We start from the raw sequence: 23496 nt of genomic DNA, 5'->3' as shown, positions 1-23496 counted from the left end.
CAAAATCATCATCAGCAAAAGGCGGGTGGCCGCGCCGTCTTTCGTCTGTTTCCAATCAGGATGGAAATGGTGTGAGAGGATGGGCAATACTGACACTGGCGAAAGAGTGTTTAAACATAAGAACCTACAGTAAAGATTGTAGCATTTAAGAGGCCCATGGCTGCATGCTTGACAGTGTAAGAGCATCCAAAGCATCTGAGCCTCCGGGAATCTGCAGAGTTTAAAGACTCGGCTCAATTATCCATCTTCCCCCGGCTAGCTCTGTTGGACAGATGCACGGGGGAATGGGGTTGTGGCTATTCCATCTATCCAGTGAAAGTCATAAATATGTACTCTTTAGAGCAGTGGTTCTCAAACTGGGCCCTGGGACCCCCGGGGTCCCCAAGCTATAACTTGGAGGCCCAGCTAAATAATTAGCAATAATTGATGTGGAGTAATTTTTTAAAAGTACATACCTATAAATTGGGACCGGCAGTCTATAAAACAAACATAATAAACCAACTCCTCCTACCTTAGCTATTTTTATTTTCTTTAGAATGAAAGGTGCATCATTACAGGAATAAAGATATTTTTAGAGTAAAAGGTGCATTTTTTTGAGAACACAGTCTTACTTTTTAGAGAATACAGGTGTTGTTGTGCTCACTTTGCTTACACAACTGTTCAGGACCGATACCAATATTATGAAGTTGTATTTTGTGCAGCCATTATACCCAATTCAAGGCCACAAAATCATATTTTGTGCACACGTTATATCTATATTGTGCCCACAATTTAAAACAAAAACAAACAAAAAAACAAAAACTGTCCTATGTCATGCTTTGGCTCAGTATGTAGGTTACTAAATCCAGAAAAACAGCCTTGATTTTCTTTCCATTTCGCTGTGTCAAATTTCCGGCACTTAGATTTAGCGGAGGTCCACCAAAATTACAATTTCTCTTTGTTTCGTGTAAGGTAATCCTTGTTCTTTTCAAATGACGACGTTGGGAAATCAGTTTACCACCACGTTTTTTAAATGCTCAATTAAGATGAGATTTTCTGTGGTTCTGATGAAGACGAAAATGTTCCATCGATTCCGGTGTCAAGAAAAACAGAACAAAAGACAAAAAAACAAAAACAAAACAAAAAACAACAACAACAAAAATCACACGTTCATAGGATTCAGACACAATTTAAAACTTTAAAACCAACTAATGTGAACTATTATTATTGTTTTCTGTGAAGTCTGAAGTAATTCTGACGATGGTGCTTGCTCTCGGTATGGCCCGGAAAATTTGATGACTCGAGCAGGCGCTGCCATTGAAAAATCTGAAAATGGCCAGTTTAAACATCACATTTTCATCTCAACTAATAAGAAACATCCGTGCATTTTTATACCAAAGAGTAAAGGGTTCGGTCACACATTTCCTATTGATTTGTTGTCAAGTAAATATGGACCGATTTGCAAAATAAAAAGTGGGATAAAATCCTTAATCCTTATCAGATTCTTACAAACTAGGGCTTGTTTTATTAAATGATATCATCTATCTTGATATATTGGGGGTTTGAAAATTTTAGTAACATACCTACTGTATCCTCAAAAGTTACAATGGTCAATTTGCCCAACTAATGAGCAAAGATCAATGGTTCCCATTAGATATATTAGATATATAGTATATATACTAAATAAAGATGAAAAATATCCCACAGAATAAACCATTTTCATCATCATTCCACAGAAGAAATATGAACTGAACAGTGCTCAGCTTCGATTTCATTGCATCACACGACAGACTGTACCAAGTACTTCATAAGGGGAGGGCTGGTCGTGTTTATGGAAACTTAACACTGTGTCAATAGTTTTAGGAGTTTCAATTAAATAAGAAAAACCGTTGAGGGCCGCACGTGTCTTTGAGTGTACTTTAAACACATATCCGACGCAAACTTTGTCAGGCGTCAGAAAAAGTTCATAATACTTCAAGTGGATTTCTTTTTTTTATTAAGGTTTTTCGACGTACAAAAATAACGACTGAGACATTACGTCAAATCGTCAAAAAAGTAAACGTATTTCTTAAAATAGCGTCAGCAATCTGAGCGGCCCAGCTGGTAAAAAGCAAAACGTCATTCCACCTCCCCGAGTTGATTTTGAATTAACACGGGAGGGAATAGATTTCGAAAAAAAATAACAAAAAATTTAAAAAGAAAAAAGTTTATTAGACATAAGCCCAACGCGAACAGCTTGTCTTGACACTGACAGCGGGCCCCGAGGAACGAGCTCGTTGACGAGAGAGAGAGCGAGAGAGAGACAGAGACAGAGAGAGAGAGAGAGAGAGAGAGAGAGAGAGAGAGAGAAAACCAGCCCCCTCCCCTTCTCGCTGCTAGCAGGCTAGCCTCCTCCGAGTGCCCCTACCTCGGCTGAGTTGCCATGGCGTGCGCCGCTCTCTACCCCGCTTGTCAAACAACCGAAGTTGGCCGTCGTGTGCTCCTGCCTTTCGCCGCCGAGCTCGTCCTCTCGGCTAGCATTGTCACATCGTTTTCCGGAGAGAAAAAGGTCCGACAAACTGGACTGTCTGTCACGCCGCCTTTAGCTCTCGGTCGCTAATCTCTGCCTCCTCGCTGCGAATGTTTGGCTCGTCCATTCGCTGCTCAGTGGACTTTTCTACTCGAAGGGGTCGGCTCGTTTTTATACACTCAAAGTTGACACAAAATACCCATAACAATGCCGTATTTTTATTTTGCACACGAATGAAACAGACAACTGAGCAATAGATCCACCAAAATTCGTTTAATTTGTTGTTTTTACTCGTCACGTACGTTGCTCAGAAGTTTCTCGTTGACCCCTGTCATGACTGACATGGTACATCCTAGTTTGTTTTGGGCCCTCCAGGTTCATATTTTTAAAAGAAAGTTATAAGTCTGCAAAAGTGAATGCTAAGAGTAGTACGTTCACAGATGTGACTTAAAAATCTTCATGTGGGATCTGACAGTCGAGTTCATACAAAAATTCCTCTATGTGTGTGTGTGTGTGCGTGTGTATGTGTGTGTGTGTGTGTGTGTGTGTTGGGGATCAAGTTCCCAAAAATAATTTTAAATTCAGCTAGCAACTATTCTGGACATGCAGTGTGGGCTCAAACTGATATTGCTTTGTAGCATAATCTTGTGAACGCTTGTTTGCATTTGGTGACAGATCCACAGTTACATGTGAAATTGAAATTGCTGTATAGTTATTCGTAAAACATTTCAGCAATGCGCTGGGTTGCAAATCCGTTGCAGGAGTTGTAAATCTGTGTGACCAGGGATTGTAAAGTGTTTCAGGTCTCACAAGATACACCCTCACCCAGGTGACCCACGGACCAGGGCCAACATGATCAGGTTTTGATGCCTTTTAGGTGATTATCATGGCTGGGCGGAGTGAGGTTGACGCAATGTGTTGTGGGAATGTCAGACGCTTTCCCAGGTCAGCCTGCAACTGCCAGTTAGAGGCTTTGTGGAGAAGGCCTGTTGCTGGTTTTGCCATAGCCATTTCTCCCCAGCTTTGAGAAGGGTGATTGCTTTCTTTGGTGGCTATGATTTTTGTCAGTGTCAACGGCTGATGCTCAACCATCAAAAACTTCCCTAAGTACTTGGTCGTGTCACCAGAGTCTTTGGGCAGCGCTGAGGAGATGTAATGAGCTTCTTTCAGAGCAGATCGGGCAGGACTGTGTTTCGTTCTTTCCTTAGATGTGGAGGTTAACAGGTCAAGGCAAGGCGTCGTGGACTGCCTGCACCAGGAACCGGACTCAGCAGAAATCAGTTTGCAAGATGTTAGACCAGGTGATCCTGTGCTGCAGTGTACCCTCCCACCTTGTTCATGCTCGCAGCTGTCAGGGCCCTTACTGCCCTACCCACTCGCTCCTCCTACAGCCCCACTCGCACTTCTTCTTGGAGAAGATGGTGTCTCTCCTTTCGCTGGACTTTACTGACCTGGGTTGTTTGGAAGCTTTGCTGGTTAACATGGTGCCCACCTTGCCTTTCGTCTCAGGCGCGACTCCGCCACCACCTGCACAGCCTTCTATGCTCTCTATTTACTTCCTTTTCTAACCATGATGCCAGCTGCTGACACTTGAGCATCCCCGAAGTCTCTACACTGGAGGGTGTGAGTCACCATGAACTCTTCCTTGAGACCACTGAATGGTGGCTGCAAGGTGTTGCTAGTTCCATACAGTGTTGCGTTGGTAAGGCTACCCCAGCCACTTTGGCAGATAGCCGCAGATAGTACCAAGCTCTTGCAAGGACTTCTGAATGACGGTGGTGTGACGTGACTACACCTGTGTGGCCCAGGGAGCCGGGTGCACCTGGTATCTCACCCTTCTGGACCGAGGGGTCTTGAAGAAAAGCTCTTTCAACCTCCAAGAGATGATGCTGCAAAAACACCTTCCCTTCCACACTCAGCAGTGAAATTATTCAGAAGTGGCCAATGTTTCTTGAGTTTGCCTCCGTTGGAACCCAAACTCCCTCAACCCACCTCCACAGGTTAGCAACTATCCCTATTAGCAACTATAATAAAAGTAACAGTGCTCATACTGAGAAGAAAAAAGCTAGCATTGGCTCAGGCTTTTTTGCCATTAAAACATGTTCCCATAGCTTTTCTCATGTTGTGAACTGATTACCCAAAAAATAAATAAATTGCTGAATGTGCTAATTATAACAACTGAAAAATTACAAGCCAACAATTTCCAACAATTCTCTTATGAATACTTAAAAATAATACTTTTCTCTAAGGCCATTGATGGGGAATTTCCTCCCTGAATCTGTTTCTGGTTCACGTTCCTCCATGTCGCTATTGTACCTGTTTTACCTGCCTTATACTCCACGTTTGACTTTACTTTTTACTGGTTAAGGATTTTTTAACATCATGTAGTCATCTGTGGAGGTTGAAAAAAGTAACGAGCCTTTGTTGACAAAGACAAACATAGATATCTGTGGAGTAAAAGTAAAAAGTCATCAATAAATAAGTACTTCAGTCAATGATTTAGATAATTTACAAATCTACATAGTACAGTAACGAAGTACAGTTACGTCATGAACATGGATTAGCACCTAAATTTAATGAGGAAAATTAATGTGTGGCATTTATCCGTAGGCCTCAACAAATCATCAAAATTTAGGGAGGCATTACATTCGTATAACTGCTGCGCGGCTGCATTGCTACACATTGACCTCTCGATGCTGCAATTTCCATTGTGCAGTACAAGACGAAAACGTCCACTTTTCAATTATAATTGTCGTCCTCAAACTCTTCCTACTTCTTTGTAAATAATCCATAAACGATCCGACGTCATTTTAAATGTATTTTATGTATTATTATGTTCCTAATAAAATAACAAGTCACTCACATAACAAATACAATTAAATATTAACTTATAACGCACTATAAAAAGTTGATATCATATGGTTGGGAATGGATTTAGTGTTGATCACCACGGGCGTGATGACGTCATCGCGCCTATGACATACATTTTGTTAACCGTCATTAACCGTAAACATCCATCTTGGAATTTGCAACTTTTTATTACGTCATACTCATGTGCATGAGCAATTACATTTAATGACATCATAATTGGAAGACAAAAATAAATATAGTATCCATAAAACCTCGCCAAACGGATCCATTATAAATGCCACACGACTGTTGTGTGACTTATTGACCCCTAGGTGTCGCAAGGTGCATTGTACGGTCCAACACGTCCACTTGAAGAATAGCTGTCTTCCGCCTTCCGTGTGGCAAATCCAGAAATATATATTTTATTTAAATTATAATTTTAAACTATTTCATATACTATTGCAATTCTAAAAGTGTCAACGCATAGAACCCATAGTTGTAAACAATTGGAACCATTGGAATTCATGCAAAGTAGAGTATTTCCTCGTCAATTTAGGTTCTTTTACTTTAATTACATTTTTACATTGTATTTTCTAACTTAATTACCGTTACTCTTCGTAAAAAAAATGTTGGCTAGTTGCCACAAAAGAAAAGAAAAAAAAGATGACTCAACTCTGCCACGATGGGCGTTGCCTTTTCCACATCCGTGAAAAGTGCGTGTGTGACATTCTGGAATTTCACCACCGATATCAAGCCTGTCATCTGATTTAGGTAAGATAAAAGCTCTCTTCTGTTGCCCAAAAAACGTATTTGATCCCCCTTTAGTTTTTATTTTTAAAAGTGTCTAACCACGTGTAAAACGTTACCCCTTTGGAACTAACACATGTTGACGCTATCTTGGTTTAAATATTTTTCACTGGGTTTGGGAAGTTTGCGGAAGTGGATCCGGTCGCAAGGATGATAAAGTTGAGCTGAAATGTGATCTCTTCCATGATCTGCTCTTCCACAGCAGTGCAAAACTTGAAATCCACTCGCACAAACATGTCCGTTTGGGTGAGTACTTTGGGGAAATTCTGCATGCAATGTTTGTTGGACAACATTAGTGAATTGAAAATATTCGAATCATGCTTTTTTTAATCACTGCAGGATGATTTGGATTTGCTGTTGGATTCTCCCTCCTCACTGAGCGTAACTGTAAGCGCAAATTCATTTGTGTTTGTTTGTACTACAAAAGTTAAATTCCCTAACATTTAAAGCCACTTAAAAATATTAAAACTGGTTTTGAAACATGCTGCTTGTATTTTTGAGAGTTCCAACTTCATAATGAATTGCAATATAAATTCAACTTAACTCACTGGTTTTACAACATGAGGTATGTCAGTACAGTAGTATACGCTAAGGTGTTAAAATACAAGCTCTGTATTTGATCTTTTCGGCGGGAAAAGATGCATCAATGCAACAAATATTCTTGCTAATTGCGCCGGTGGTCCAGATTAAAGTGCCAAATGTGGCCTAACCCTGGTTAATGGCTGGTGTTTTGTATTTATTCTTCTTATTAGTCCAATACAAGGGGTACTGTGACGGACAAGGCCAATTTTAAAGTGGAAGAGGATGTGGCTGCTTTAAAGGCGGCAATAGAGGGCATTGGTAAGATTAAGGGCATAGCCACTTTTTCATATCTTGAAAATATTTAATCTTTGGTGTGTTTATTGATGGATCTGTTTTTTTTTTTTCCTTCCTCTTGTAGGTACAACAGAAAAGACCCTCATTGAGGTGCTGACCCAAAGAAGTAACACTCAGAGGCAGCTCATCGCAAAGGCTTACGAGAAAGCCACAGGAAGGGTAAGTGTGCAACCAAAATTGCGCAGCATGAAGTAACTCAAAAACGTTTTCCCGCATTAGGCGTTAATAGCTGACCTGGAAGGCGACACCCATGGAGACTTTGAAGATTTGTTGGTGGCCTTAGTAAAACCTCCTGCTGTCTACGACTGCCATGAAGTAATCAAAGCCATCAAGGTGAGGTGAATGGGTCTCAGGTGAGGTATACACATTGATTTTTAACTACCAATCTTAACCTTTTTTTTTAAATGTAACAGACCTCACACATGACAAGGAAAAACAAAATCAGCAAATGTTTGCTTACTGCTCTTGTGTGTGGTGGAGTTGGGATGATCAACACAGCACACGCATAATCCAGTTGCATTTATGAGTAGCCCTTGCCGAACCAGATGTCTGGCATAGTACTAGGCGACCCGTGAGAGGACGCACATTGCCACAGGGTATCCACACTGCCCAAAAAATGCATAGAAGAGAAAAAAAATTGTAGTTAAAGCCCTTATATTTGCGGTAGATACAGAGTATCGAATACGAATGTGAATAGCAAAGTTCTGCGATGACCAATTGACACTCCTCGGCCCCCCCAAAGTTTTAGAATTGCCCTTAGATGTCAATAAAGCGTTACTTTTCAGACAGTGTGGTCAAGTATTTGAAAGTGGGTCTGGATCTTCACCCAGCCTTGCTGGTCATGTCATGGGTGGAGAAACTCCTGCACATTAGTAACTAGTTATTACTGTTATGTAACAGGGGGTCTGATTGTGCAGAACGGCTCGCTCGCAGGCACATTTTCAGAAGATAAACGATTTAGCTTCACTCTTGATGTGTGGACAGTCCACTTCAGAGACCAAACAATTTGTAGATGAGCAATTCAGAAGTAAATTTTCCATATGTGCCCTTTAAAGTAATTTCACATCTGAATCACCATTCGGGAATGTGACTCCATTTTAAACCAAGGACCGCCTGTAAACTGCATGTCCTTTCCAGGGTGCGGGGACCACCGAGAGCACGTTGACCGAACTCTTTGCCTCGAGATCCAACAAGCAGATCAAAGCCATATCTGACGCGTACCTGGCAGGTAAACGTCCCACACCTCAGAGGTTTGGATTCCACCACCTGGCAATTGTGTAATAGCAGTTCATGACGCAACATGTGTGTCATAGAAACAGGAAAACTGCTGGTTCACGACCTCAAGTCGGAGGTGTCTGGCGATTATGGCAAGGCACTGCTTATCTTGGCGGAGGTAAGCTTGGAGTCGACTGAATCATTCTTTAGTTAGGACCAAGATCTTATTCTGTGTGAATAGTGATAATGATATTAAATGTGTTGTTGGGTTTATCCTCACAGGGCAAGAGAGACGAGAGCCCCAGTGTGGATGCAGCCAAAGCCAAAGCAGATGCCAAAGTACTGTACAGTGTATCCATAACAGTCACTCACATGACTCTTGGGGCTATAGATTTTTGAATGGTTTGTTTTAAAACACAAACTAATGACTTGTTCCAATTGTCATGAATACCCACCCAGGCTTTATATGAGGCAGGTGAGAAGAAGTGGGGAACCGACGAGGGCAGGTTCATCGACATCTTGTGCCACAGGAGTGTTCCCCAGCTCAGACAGAGTGAGTAATTTACCTTCACTTCCTGATAAAATTCAGGGGTGGCCAAACCTTTGTGCCCAAGGGCCACATTTTATTTTTAAAAAGGACAAAAGGGCCAGAGCATTTGTTTGTGTAAAATGTGCAAATAAATACATATACAAGTTTCTTATAATAAAAAATGTATTTGCATTTGTTCTACTTTTGATAATTACTTTTAAAAATGTGTATATGAGAATATTTTAATATTTTATTAAAAATGACTAAACTAATCAGTTATTTGATGAGGTATGTTAATACAAAATGCAACCCCAATTCCAATGAAGTTGGGACGTTGTGTTAAACATAAATAAAAACAGAATACAATGATTTGCAAATCATGTTCAAGCTATATTTAATTGAATACACTACAAAGACAATATATTTAATGTCCAAACTGATAAACTTTGTTTTTAGCAAATAATCATTAACTTGGAATTTTATGGCTGCAACACGTTACAATAAAGCTGGAACAGGGTCATGTTTACCACTGTGTTACATCACCTTTTGTTTTAACAACATTCAATAAACGTTTGGGAACTGAGGACACTAATTGTTGAAGCTTTGTAGGTGGAATTCTTTCCCATTCTTGCTTGATGTACAGCTTCAGCTGTAACAGTCTGGGGTCTCCGTTGTCGTATTTTACGCTTCATAATGCGCCACACATTTTCAATGGGAGACGGGTCTGGACTGCAGGCAGGCCAGTCTAGTACCTGCACTCTTTTACTACGAAGCCACACTGATGTAACACATGCAGAATATGGTTTGGCATTTGGCATTGTCTTGCTGAAATAAGCAGGGGTGTCAATGAAAAAGACCTTGATTGGATGGCAGCATATGTTTCTCCAAAACCTGTATGTACCTTTCAGCATTAATGGCGCCTTCACAGACGTGCAAGTTACCCATGCCATTGGCACTAACACGGACGGCCCCATACCATCAAAGATGCTGGCTTTTGAATTTTGCGTCCAACAGTCCTGATGGTTTTTTTCCTCTTTGGCCCGGAGGAAACGACGTCCACAATTTCCAAAAACTATTTGAAATGTGGACTCGTCGGACCACAGAACCCTTTTCCACTTTGCATCAGTCCATCTTAAGATGAGTTCGGGCCCAGAGAAGCCGGCGGTGTTTCTGGGCATTGTTGATAAATAGCTTTTGCTTTGCATAGTAGAGTTTCAAGTTGCACTTACGGATGTAATGCCAAACTGTATTTACTGACATTGGTTTTCTGAAGTGTTCCAGAGCCCATGTGGCGATATCCTATACACATTGATGTCGGTTTTTGATGCAGTTCCGGCTCAGGGATCGAAGGTCACAGGCATTCAATGTTGGTTTTCGGCCTTGCCGTTTACATGCAGTGATTTCTCCAGATTCTCTGAACCTTTTGATGATATTATGGACCGTAGATGATGAAATCCCTAAATTCCTTGCAATTGTATGATGAGGAACATTGTACTTGTACTGTTTGACTATTTTCTCAGGCACTTGTTCACAAAGAGGTGAACCTCGCCCCATCTTTGCTTGTGAATGACTGAGCAATTCAGGGAAGCTCCTTTTCTACCCAATCATGGCACCCAACTGTTCCCAATTCGCCTGTTCACCTGTGGGATGTTCCAAGCAGGTGTTTGATGAGCATTCCTCAACTTTTTCAGTCTTTTTTGTTGCCACCTGTCCCAGCTTTTTTGGAACGTGTCGCAGCCATAAAATTCTAAGTTAATGATTTGCTAAAAACAATAATGTTTATCAGTTTGAACATTAAATATCTTGTCTTTGTAGTGTATTAAATTAAATATAGGTTGAACATGATTTGCAAATCATTGTAGTCTGTTTTTATTCTGTGTTTAACACAATGTCCCAACTTAATTGGGGTTGTAAAATTAATTCTATTTCAATGAACCAATTTCTAGATAACACATCTAAATCAGTTTCAACAAATAGGACGCGACTCTTTTGTAATGTCTATTTTAATGGGCAAGGTTAAAGAATAGTTCTGACTGTATGTGGCCCGCGGGTCATACGTTGGCTATCAAATGGGTTATATTTCCCAATCTTTGAGCCAAGGCACATAATGCACTACTGACAAAAAGTTAAGGATGATCAGTTTTCAAGTAAAACTTAAGGATGAATGGAAAATGCACTACAACTCTTATAGGTTAACTTTATTTGACCTTCTCTAAAGCTTTGAATTCCTTGTCCAACTGCTTTAAGTTTCAGAACTTTATGCACAACTTGCTGTTCTCTAACAAGGCGTTGAATGACAAAATTCACAATAGGTGTTTGATGCAGTAATTAATCAATAAATTTCCTGTTTTAATTAGTTGGTATTTAAGCAGTCCTCTTACTCATGGTGTTCACATTTTGACATCATGAGACTAAAAGATGACATGTAATGAGTAATTAACATTACTTCAACATCGCTAGCCTTCAAACAAGATGCTCTCATAGGAGTGGCCACTAAGCTTAAGAGTGTCACAGTGTCATGTTTGCATCACAGATAGAGCGATTGGAAGAGTTACAGAAAGGAATAAAATGTATTGGAAATGATCATGGCTTTAACATATGTTGTAAAATGGGTAATTCAGGTCCTTGTGAGAGAACAGCAAGTTATGCATAAAGTGTTGCAATGTTGGATATGTGCAATCAAGTTTATAGAGGTCAAAAAGTTCACGTTAAACAATGTCAACAACAGAACATAACATGCGTGTGGCGTTTGAGCAGCTCTGGTGGAGTACAAGAACATAAGCAAGAAGACTCTGCAGGAAAGCATTGAGAGCGAAATGTCCGGAATCCTGGAGGAGCTTCTGGTGGCTGTCGGTAAGACAGACAAACAAGACACATTTGTTGAACTGTGGACTTCATATTCTTCCTTAAGCACGAGTGGATGGGTGGGGGTCCAGTTTTTCCTTTTTAAAAAGGTTGTATTTTATGTATTTTTTTTTCACAATTAAGTTAGAATTTTATGAATTTATTCATTTAAATTCATATTTTTTAAAAAAGGATAAGAATATTCGTTACGAGTCATAATTATGTGGAAACATTTTTATTATACATTGCGCTGAATTATTTTTCTTAAATCAAATTATCTGATGAATGGCAGATCTCAGGCAAAATGGCGAACTAGTGGTTAGCCTATCTGCCTCACAGTTGAGGTTTCTCTCAGGAGTTTTGGCTTCCAAACACAGTCCCATTCCATGTGGAGTTTGCCTGTGCTTGTGGTGGGTTTTCTCTGGGTACTCCGGCTTCCTTCCCACATTCCAAAAACATCCATCTTAGGTTCATTAAAGCCTAAATCGTCCCAAAGTTCATGGCTGTCCATTAATGTGCCCTGCGATTGGCTGGTGACCTATCCAGGGTGTACCCAGTCTTTCCCTCCCTTATTATACACCTCATTTCATTACTTTTTTCAGCCCAGTATATGGTGTGTAGGATGCTCCACTTTGACCATTTAGTTTATAAGATCATAGATGTCCTCTTAATGTGTATATTTTATTTTGTTCCCTCTAGTCAAATGCGTGAAGAATGTCCCTGCGTACCTTGCAGAGAGGCTTTTCGAGAGCATGAAGGTGAGCCACGTCGATTTAACGAGAGCCCAAAACATTGTTTGGTGCCTTTATGTTCAGTTACGCCACAGCGGACGATCACATTCTCATCAATAGCACAGAGAGTAATGTTAAGCCTGCTGCTTTTTTTGGAGGGGGGGGGGGGGGGGGGGGGGGGGGGGGGGGCTACATTGGCTGAAATGGTTACAGTGGGTGATAAATGTACCATTACAAAAGACCAATTAATGATGATATTTGCTTTGAAATGTGTGCCATCTCTTGATAACTTTAGTTCATATTTTAAAATGTGTCTTTAGGGTTTAGGGACCACAGAGTCCACACTGACCCGGATACTGGTGAGTCGCTCCGAAATCGACTTGCTGGACATTAGAGCAGAGTACAAGAAGCTGTTTGGATATTCACTCTACTGTCAGCTAGAGGTATATATACAAACACATTACACAACATAACCTTGATAAATATTTAAAAGATGACTAAAGTTCAACTTTCCTCACTTTTTTCCCCCTCAGTCTGAAGTGTCAGGCAGCTACAGCGACGCCCTAAAACATCTGTGTGGCCAAGACTAACTCCCCCAAAATTCCTGCAATGACAAATGGCGGTCAACTGGGAAATGAAAAGGGACTTTTCCACTAGCAGAATAGTCCAGCACTGAGAATTACTTGACAGGAATGTGGATTTACTAATATTTTGTCATTGAGCCTTACAAACCAAGATAATTCAAATGAGTTTAACATTTCATTAACAGATAGCTGGTACCAGTATTTTCTTGTTCATTGTTGTTGGAGACAGTCATATTAAAAACAGCAAGAAACTTATGTACAAACTGTTTTATTTAAGGGTTTTGTTCAAGTTGCTGTAACCGGCTCCGACGCACGTCATGAGGACTTTATCTCCCCCCTTCCGTTCATCCTCTAAACACTTGCGAACTTCAATTTTGAACATGATCTGGAAAAAATCTCTAACATGTCTGAGGAACTCAATCCTGTTGAAAGAGAACAAAGAGATTAATTAGCTAGGAAATAAAATGTGTTGCACACAAGGAGTCCAAGAAGACAACATTGTGGATGAAATCCCAAAACAATAAAATGCCATATTTCCTGATAAGAGGACATTTTATAAATCCTGTATTTTGGCTATTTAGGCCTCCATAGAGTGACTCTCTAACTTGGACTTAGTATGAACAGAGACTTCTGTTTGACCCAGTTTTGTTTCCGAACATGGACTTAGTATAAACAGCTACTTCTGTTTGACCCAGTTTTGTATCCGCTTTGTCCATATATGGCTAAGACTGCCCCCTTTCCTCTGATTGGTTGCCTCCGTGTGGAAGACCCGCTTGCGAGAGCACACGTGTTGTTGACATTCCTGGGAGCGGCGAGGTAGACAGGAGATCTTCACTAGTGATGTAGATCAGCTCGAGAAATTCGAATAACCTGATTTAAGGCCTCTCGGCAGAAAAATGTCTGGAACTCAGGAATGCGTGGATGATTTTCATTCATATTTCATCGAGGCACCATAGAGCGAATAGATCATCCCAAATACCATAATTTCTCGTGTATAATGCACACCCCCAAAGTTGCCCTCAAAATTCTGGAAAGCCCTTCTACCCATGTATAACGCATTTTTACAATGCATGATTTTGCTTCTACCCATCTGACCAAAATGTGAAGTATCTGTATTAGTTTTTTCAAATAATTATGAAGACCTATTTGAACATTTATTTACTTCCTCTTATTTTGAAATTCACAACCCTACTTTTATTTAGTAAATGAGAAAACACAGTTGTGCTCATGTTTGGTTACCCAGGCAGAATTTGTAAGATGGGTACAATTCTTTAAAGAAAACATGAAGGGCCAGGCGAAACATTTAATTTAATTTTAATGGGTTTCAAATGAAACTGTCAAGCATTTCGGAAAAGGAGTATCATTAAATAAAAGATAACTATAAAGACATTAATCAGTCATCAGTCGTACTTAAAAAGACAAACAAAAAACTGACAAATTCTGCCAGGGGATGTAAACTAATGAGCACAACTGTATATATATGCAGTCATATGTACTCGTCATATTGGAATGAAAGTGTAGGCTACACCCTTTTCATAACCTCTAGGTGGCAGTGGCATATTGTAATGTAAGTGTACAGCTTTTTCATAACCTCTAGATGGCGGCATACAATTCTAAAATGTGAACGTTTTTTCCCCCCATTTTCCCCTATACCCATGCATAATGCGCACTATTGATTTTTTGAAATTTTTTTGGGGAAAATATGTGCATTATACACGAGAACTTTCAGTACTAGAAAGTTGTTTTGGTAAAATATGGGACCTTTAAGGCTACTTCCATTTAATTCAAAACCACATTCGTTAAATATGGCCTCAATATTACTTGAATCCATTTTCTATAGTGCTCATCCTCATTAGGGTCACAGATGAACTGGAGCCTATCCCAGCAGACTGGCAAGACGTGGGGTACACCAATCAATCGCAGGGCACTAAAAGACAAAGAACCAGTCACATTCACACCAATTAAGAATCTTCAATTTACCAAACATTAATGTGGGAGGAAGCCGATGTATAGTGGACTGCCGCATACTTGCGGCTTCACCTATTTTCAGATTTGTTCCCACCCTTGCTCCTCCCCCCCTTGAGGGGGGAGGAGTTTGCTCCTCCCCCTTGAGGGGGAGGAGCAAACCCCATTTTTCGGGGAGACCACTTATTGTCAGTGTATTCCTGCTTATTCAAGAGGAATCTCAGGCCCCCTGTTCCATGTTCTTTCAGTGAGAGTGCCTTTTCTCCGGGTACTCCAGCTTTCTCCCACATTCCAAAAACATGCAAGTGCACTGAAGACTGAACCAGGGCTGTCCTTTTTTTTTTTTTACTTTTTTTTTGCGGGCCACATCGTAGTTATGGTTTTCACTCGGAGGGTCATTATTATTAGAAACATATGTTCGCCTCATTTTATTACATATACACCACAAATTGATGGCTAACTACTTTTGAAACCAGAAGCCAGTTTAAAAAAAATATTATTTTAAAAGGGGATTATTAATGAAATAATGCTTGCAATATCTCAACATTATTAAAAGTGAAGACAAATTGTGATTTTGGCATTTTAGCAAGAAACATGAAATCGATGCACATGATTTGCTTTCGAGGACCACATCAAATGATGTGGCAGGCCAAATCCTGCTCCCGGGCCTTGAGTTTGACACTGCCTCTAAACTGTCTGTGCCCTGCGATTGGCTGGTGCTGGGTCCAGGGTCTTGCCCAAAGTGAGGTGGGATAAGTGCGATCGGTACGAAGACGACGAGCTCTATAGAAAATGGATGGATCGATGACCAGAAGCATTATAATAAATATTCAATCATAATTTTGTCTCTAAATTTTCATTTCAGCTTTACCAATGTTACGTCTACTGTGCAGACAGTGTGGTGTGGTAAAGCTGTGCGCAGCGACAGTTATTATAGTAGTCACAACACCCGTAATTTGACTTCAGTTGTTCAAGAAGGCAAACCAATGTTCAGAAATACAATACACAGAAACATGTACTTCATTATTAATATTCCTCTAAGAAAAATGAGGTCAGACGTCTGGGTGAAGAGGCGTGTATAAGCGATGGCACTGCCAATCTTCAGTTATCATAGTACTGTACTTGAGAGCAACACAGCACCGGTACCATGATAACTGAAAATGGACAGTTCATGGTTCAGTCCTGAAACCTTTCCCACCATTAAGCCACTTTTCCACTGCACAGTAACGGATCAGCTCCACTCGGTTTTCCACTTCCAAAACAATACCAGGGAAAACCAAGTTGCACTGAAAGTATCAGTCAAAACACTTTTCATTTATTCTTGAGACTGAGGGCGGCAAGAACATGGAGCGCTGCAGCAAAGTGGTGACTTAGGGGTAAAAAGAAAACTGTTGCATCAACAGTACAGGTAGGCTAACGATAGCATGTGCATTTATTATTTCCATTTCTAGCCATATGTCCTTAAATGTCATTGGAATCCCCAAGTGACGAACTAGAAACGGAACCAGTGGAAACCCATCAATATCAGAGCAGGTACAGTGCAGTGAAAAAGGAACATCTCGTGCACTGTAAACATATCACGATAAGACATTCACTGGTATTGTTAATTATAATTAGGGTTGCAAAGGGCTAAAATAATTTCCCAAACTTTTCCAGTAAATATTCATGGGAGGTTAAACTGGGGAATTTTTGGAAATATTCTAAACTGTAAAATGTTTATGGGAATTTAATGGAAAGGCATCATATTAAAGCTTAAATATAAACATTTAGTTTTGTCATAAGCAGACATAGAAAATGGTTAACTCTTCTTGCCCATGTGGCGGCATACGAAATTTTGGCTAGCAACCAAGTGATGGCCTGTAACTTGAAAAAATTGTAAATTGGGGTACTCAAAAATCAAGGTCACTGTAATTGCATATCTGTTTTTAGTCAGGATTATGCTTAAATTACATTTTCCTCAAGTACAAGCTCCCTATTAATAGCCCACCTTCAATTTTGTATCTCAGAATCTTCTTTATTGGCCAAGTATGTTAAAATACAAAAGGAATTTAACTCCCGTAGTTGGAGCTGCTCGAGGAGGCGACGACAGCAAACAAACCATCCATTTTCTGTACCGCTTATTCTCACTACGGTCGTGGGTGTGCTGGAGCCTATCCTAGTTGTCTCTGGGTGAGAGGCGGGGTACACCCTGAACTGGTCACCAACCAATCGCAGGGCACATGCAAACAAACAACCATTCACACTTACGACAATTTAGAGTTTTCAATTAACCTACCATGCATGTTTTTGGGATGTGGGAGGAAACCCACGAAAGCACGGGGAAAACATGCAAACTCCACACAGGCGAGGCCGGATTTTAACCTGGGTCATCAGAACTGTGAGGCAGAGGTGCTAACCAGTCCCCACTTGGCGCTGCAAACAAACCACTTTAACAAAATATTAAACAATGAACATGAACATTAACTGTACAGTAGTGCACTAACACTGACTATCAAAAGTTATGCAAATTATGCAGTGTGTAGGTGTCACTATGAATTTATGAGTAGACTGTTGAGAAGAATGGCCGTAAGGGGAAGGAAGCTATTGGAATGTCTTCTTGGAAGTGGAATTCCTGGTTTATTACCTTTAATTCCCATTAATTCTCATGGAAAGTTTCCAACTTTGCAACCCCAATCGTGATACATACTGTATATAATTTGTGTAAACCGCACTGATAAAGACAGTATTACACCGCCTTTGTTCATTCATGTGGAGGCCATTATGAGAATTTTGGATTATCCATATGTCTTAAAGTTGCTTAATAACTAAATGGGAAGTCTGCCGCATCCATCCAAGTGTTTATGACTAACCCAAGTGCCTGCTTCAAGGCTTCACTGTATGTGTTTGTTTGAATGGCTTACGTGTACTGTGAGAGTGGTCCAAGCAAAAGCTTCGACACGTCCTGTTGGCCAAGGGTCATCAGGAGCAGCGCCAGGCTCTGATTGGACGAATCCACGCATCCGCCCTGCAAACACAAAGAGGGACCACCGTGTTTGTCAACTCCCAACCATACGTCACAGAGGCGGAGATGGTTGGACCTGTGACGGAGGGGCAGCAAGTCTTATCAACCTTGGACAAAAACACTGAAAAAGGTCAAATGACCATGTAGTTGTACATTTTGGAGGTTTTGTGGAAATATATGCACAAAAAAAATCTGGTTCAAATACCAGCATGCATATCTGGTGAGACTTCAGTTCAGTGAGCATGTAAATAATTAACTGCATGTGTTGCTTTTTCTTTTTTTGTGATGCGTCCCACAGAAAGGTCTAGTGACTATAAAGGGGAGAATGCAATGTCGTTGCTGCTCAGTACAATGTGGCTAAAGCAACAATACCAATAAGAATGCAACTCGAAAGTCAGCTGCGTTTAGTCTTTGTGTAAAGCAACTCACCTCTCGGCACCAGTTGCTATTGGATGGCAGACTTCCCCTTTCTGATCTTAAAACTTGACGAGTTGGACCTTCACGTCATCACATTTCGAGAGGGCAGTCTTGTTGCCAGTGGACACGACTCATCCGTGTAAGACAGTTACATATTACTAATAATTTATTGCAGAAAATTCAATATCCTAGCAATTAACTAGCATCAATTTTAATAATCTTGTCATACCCTATATTAAAAGCAGTCTGCCAGACTAATCTCTATTGAAGTGAAATCAATTGAATGTTAAACTTTATAGGTTAGAGCTACACAATATATCGTTTCAGTATCGTCATCGCAATGTGCATAATAGCCACATCGCAGGTCAGTAGCCTTGGCTTCAAACGGTCTCTTTAGTACTGCTTTTTTCGAAGTGGATGTGTGCAGTTTGACAGAGAGCGAAGATTCTCCAAATGAGAGGCAAAATATGATTGCGTAAAGCTGTTTTTCCACTCATAGTTGTGATTTACTGTAAAAGTGATAAAACAATGAATTCAGCTTCCTTAATGCTAGCATACAGTAATGAAAAAAGGCACAGACATGCTAACAGGAAGTTAGCAACAACGTTACGGTGATTATAAATCAAAGTTTGAAAAACACAAACGAAGCAGCCCAGAAAGTAATCTACTTATCTCAGAGTACAATAACTATTAATGAGGACAGAGGAAACAACTGCATGCCTGCATGTAATGTACCGCTCTCCAGAATTTAACAAGTAAATCTCAACAGCCCGATTAGCTATCGCAGCAGATTTCCCAGATCGGGCCCAACATATTTTGTCGGGAACGACAAACATTCTTGTAGTGTGACATAATCCACGATCAACAATTTGCATACCTTGACGTCGACCAATTGGATTGCGTATTGTCACCAGCGCATCGCCTCCAGTGCTTGCCGTTGTCAACATTTATTCACGCGCACAAACCGGTTTACCGAAGCTTTAGAACATGATTCGATGGAACGCCGGCATGTTTATGTACAACCGTATGTGCTAGCACTAGCTTGCTAGGCTACATAACGTTTTGTTGCCTGGTTGCGAGCCATATCCTATTAAAATTATGTGAATATACCTCAAGCAATCCTTGAATGAATGTTCTCTCCCGAGCAGCAGTGACGATCGCCACACGTTTTTCCTCATTTTGTGCCCCCACACTCACATACACTGAAACAGTACATTGGCGCGGCGCATTGTTGTCGTCGTCGCCATGGTAACGAGTGTATCCGGTCACGTTGACCGCAGACACGTTTACTGCTTCTACCTCTCTTGACAGTGTTTGATTTGACAAGATAAAGCCCAGTGATCGTAAAAGACGGGATACGGTGCTATCGGAAAATATTTCGTGTAGTGCTGCCCGAGAAACCGCAAGGTTTGATGGCAGTAGTCTGACATAGTGCAATTGGGAAAGACTAAATTTGTCTTGTAGTCTGATCCAGGCATTAGGCACTCAAATATAGAACGTACAATATGTTAAAACATGTATAAAATAACAGATTGATGAAAAACAAATGAATAGTTTTAGTAATGTGCTAATGGCTATGTACTACACTATAGGCATGAAAAGAAATGAATTTTACTTGAAATCTGTCAGGACTATCAACCTGCTCAACAATACAGTACATCCATCCATCCAGCCATTTTCTGAGCCGGTTCTCCTCACTAGGGTCGTGGGCGCGCTGGAGCCTATCCCAGCTATCATCGGGCAGGAGGCGGGGTACACCCTGAACTGGTTGGCAGCCAATCGCAGGGCACATACAAACAACCATTCTGATAATTTAGAGTCTCCAAATTAATGCATGTTTTTGGGATGTGGGAGGAAACCGGAGTGCCCGGAGAAAACCCACGCAGGCACGGGGAGAACATGCGAACTCCACACAGGCGGCGCCGGGGATTGAACCCGGGTCCTCAGAACTGTGAGGCTGACGCTCTAACCAGTCGGCCACCGTGCCGCCAATACACTACATTTAAATACAAATAACTGTACTCAGCTGAGCCAAGATTATTTTCTACTGAAGCTACTGCAAACTGTCCAAACAATAAATCAGAGGGGCAAAAAAATAAAAATAAAAAAATTACTTAAAGTTTTATTCACACATCTATGGCTTAGCTTCTCCGGTATTTTTTTTTATATCACAATGTATATCGTTGGGTAAAAAAAGAAATTAAACACTAATTTATTCAAATATCAAGCAGCCCTGTAACAGTTCTTTAAATTTTTGATAAAACGGGGAACTAATTCACCTAAAACGTCTCCTCAAGGGGAACTCCACCAGTATTTGTAAATTTCCAGGAAGAATTTGGCTATCCACCCACCCGACAAAGTTTTACTGTTAAGAGATAAAGTCAAAATTTTACAAGAATAAATATAAATATCAGGAGAAAAAGAAAGACACCAGAAAAGATTTGAGTAATAATTTTACAAGTCATAACTTTCCAAGAATAAATTGTATTTTCCCCCGAAATAAATCCGAATACCACAAGATTAAAATAAATTTTTCCAAGAAAAATATTGTAATCTCACACAGAAAGTCCTACACATTTATGAGAAAAAAAGCGTAATATACAAGAACCATTATTATGTTTCGAGGGGGGAAAAAAAAAAAAAAAAAAAAAAAGATCACAGGTTTTATCTAAAAAAAAATTTTGTTTAAATAATTTAAAAAAATAGAAACAGTTGTAATCTTGCAAGAATTAAGTGGTAATCTTAAAATACTTTAGTAGCATTATTTAAAGTTGCAAAATTACCTGTTATTCCCATAACTATAAAAAAAAAATTCAATTTTACTATTTTTAAGAATCATTTGCCAGTTACCCTAATACTCCTTTATTACAAATATGGCAGATAAGAAAATATTTTAAAATTGCTTCGCTGTCTCTTCACATGACTGTTTTTTTTAATTAGTTAATTAAATTTGTGCAACTTACTTGAATGTCTTACCTTCAAGTGCAGTTGATTTTGGATGCAAATACTCATTTGGTGTTTTTAATCAGCTTGTTTCCCTCTCTTCTTTTTTTGTCAGTACAAAACGAACTTCTCTGTTTCGTTGACAAAAACATTTTTTTTTTTTTTTTATAATCCCTCAGGAGACTCCTGAAACCACAAGGCTATTTGGAAAAGTCCCTTGAAACCTTACAGGGAACGCCAATTCCCTTTACCAAAAAGGGCTAAAAGTTTCCTCATTTGTTCATCAATGAGAGGTTAAAGTCAATGAAAAAAATGGTAAATAAGCAAGAAATACTAATTCTGCAATACATACTACTGTACTTATAAATATCCCCAGAATAAATTGCTGGATGATATTACAAAACACAAACAAGCTTCCAAAATCAATTACATTTATCAAAAGGATCACTTACATCAAAGCTCCTGCCCATTGTTGATGTTGCCTCCAAATACAAAATGTCCAGAGTGTGTGGTTGGTTTACTACACGCTGACTGTACTGATTAACCAGGGAGCAAACATGTACAGAACGGGTTTTGTTTTTTTTAAAGAAGGGGAAAAAGGGAAAAAAAAATTTGTTTTAAAAATCACAACAATCCCAGCAGGAGAATCAATATTCTTGTTCTTGTTTTCTTCTCAACAGTAACTAGCTCCACAACTGCTTTCGGTTAATAAAATAAGCGGTTATTCAAATAAACATTTCTGAAAAGACCTGATCTACCAGAAGCTGCTGTCTTCAAAAAACAAAACAGAAATACAACATTTGTATGATTTAAAAAAAAGATCCGCCTGCGTTTGGAGCCTTTGCGGCATACGCATCAGCTCCAGGCCGTGTGCTGCTGCGACTGAAGAGGATGCATCCAACAATATTGCTCTTTCAGAGTTAATCAGCAATACCCTGACCAGCCAACTGGACTCACATGGCTCCAATAAGAAGCCATGGCAGACTCACGCTCAGCACAGACTTGCTGAAAGGAATTCGACATGTTGACATTAGGTGTTTTTTCCTCCCTGTGAGACATTATTATTGGTTTCTGTTTATTTAGAGTGATGGTCACCTTAGCTACTGCAACGTAGCAAAAACAAAATGGCCGGATGGTCTGTCACCCGAAAAGCTGCATCCTGAACAGAGCAGCTGAGTCTTCCTCCTTATCATGAGTGGATGTAATAAAAAGCATCAGCGGGTAACAGTATTGTCACTGATAATGCCATTGACACTGTATTTGTCGTTCAAAAAGAGAAACCAAGACAAAATGTATCTAAAGCCATGCTTTCCTTCTACAGTGGAACTTCTCAACCCTCGAATGCGTTAAACAGGGGACACAAAGGCCAAATTTCATCATTCTCCCCTCTTTACGATCAAAGTCAGCAAAGGCCCTATTATTGGATGTCTGAAACATTATCCTGTGGTGTGGTATGTGTTGAGGGATTTTCTTCCTCCCTCATCTGCTTGGAAAACAGTTGGGCCGACTATCGTTGAGTAGTACCAAATTTGTGTAGTGGTCAGTGTTTTCCAGATTTTTCCACCCAGTAGATCCAAGTTAAGACCTGGCTTGGAGGAAACATTTTTTCAGATCAGGACACATGGCTCATGTTGATCTCTCAAGAACAATTCTAAACACAAAGTGTGAACATGTCCCTATTAAACTTTGACTTGAGTTCTATAGGTTAAAATTCTAAAAAAAACAGTAAAATACTGTACATAAGATACAGTAAGTCATAGGGGCAGGGAGGAGCATCCATTTAGAATGTCTCTGAGCTAAGTAGCCATGTAAATATGTCATTTATATACCTTCCACGTGTCAGTTTACTTTATATAAACAAATTCACAGCTGCATTCCAGACTGGCATTGATGGTAATTACTGGGGAATGCGAACAAACAAGGGCAGTGAGTGTGATCGTTGCACCACGTCTTACTCACGTGCTGACCGTGGACCACAGGTATTCAGGCAAAGAATACGATATTGTCACAGCATTCCCAAGAGCCATGCTGATATCTACTTGCAGTGCGTCCGAGGCATGAGCGTTTATGAAAATTGGGTTTCGTAAAATAGAGCACCAACACTTTGTTGGCTATACAGTATAATTGTTGCATGGGACTACATCACCATGCAGTACAGAACTAGTTCCAACCCAAGAGATTATATGATTGTACAACCACATCTGGTCTGTCTGAGATATACAAATAAAAGGGCTTGTCAGTTTACA

General features: G+C 40.1%; 3 protein-coding genes across 6 annotated transcripts in view; 1 reads left to right on the top strand and 2 right to left on the bottom strand.

The window, feature by feature from the left end:
• LOC133414248 (AF4/FMR2 family member 1-like) overlaps positions 1-7048 on the bottom strand; it is a 43542-nt gene extending 36494 nt beyond the window's left edge. For all 3 annotated transcript variants that reach the window (XR_009769969.1, XR_009769970.1, XM_061699516.1), the window contains exon 1: positions 2387-7048. Coding sequence is in view for 1 of the 3 variants with exons in the window: in XM_061699516.1 (XP_061555500.1) it covers positions 2387-2403 (17 nt within the window). In the remaining 2 variants the exon portion in view is untranslated. The remainder of the gene's footprint in view (positions 1-2386) is intronic.
• On the top strand, positions 6040-13806 carry anxa3b (annexin A3b). 2 transcript variants are annotated; one of them, XM_061699521.1, is made up of 14 exons: positions 6040-6109; positions 6348-6391; positions 6485-6532; positions 6898-6985; positions 7086-7180; positions 7241-7354; positions 8159-8249; positions 8335-8414; positions 8519-8575; positions 8696-8789; positions 11523-11618; positions 12309-12367; positions 12661-12783; positions 12874-13806. In XM_061699521.1, exons 2-14 carry the CDS (start codon positions 6380-6382, stop codon positions 12928-12930), a joined length of 1014 nt encoding a protein of 337 aa, XP_061555505.1. In that variant the 5' UTR covers positions 6040-6109; positions 6348-6379; the 3' UTR covers positions 12931-13806. The 2 variants fall into 2 exon arrangements, with proteins under 2 accessions (XP_061555505.1, XP_061555506.1); XM_061699522.1 differs by having other exon boundaries at positions 6051-6109; positions 6351-6391.
• Positions 11532-23496, bottom strand: part of rcl1 (RNA terminal phosphate cyclase-like 1) — a 21889-nt gene continuing 9924 nt past the window's right edge. The window contains exons 9-10 of the mRNA XM_061699520.1: positions 17790-17893; positions 11532-13346 (exon numbers count right to left, since the gene is read on the bottom strand). Of these exons, the coding sequence (XP_061555504.1) occupies positions 13193-13346; positions 17790-17893 (258 nt within the window). The 3' untranslated portion in view covers positions 11532-13192. The remainder of the gene's footprint in view (positions 13347-17789; positions 17894-23496) is intronic.

This window comes from Phycodurus eques, chromosome 15 (assembly GCF_024500275.1).
Source record: "Phycodurus eques isolate BA_2022a chromosome 15, UOR_Pequ_1.1, whole genome shotgun sequence".
NCBI classification, from domain to species: Eukaryota; Metazoa; Chordata; class Actinopteri; order Syngnathiformes; family Syngnathidae; genus Phycodurus; species Phycodurus eques.
Note: the sequence above shows the minus strand (reverse complement) of the source record. Positions and strands in the feature narration are given on the sequence as shown.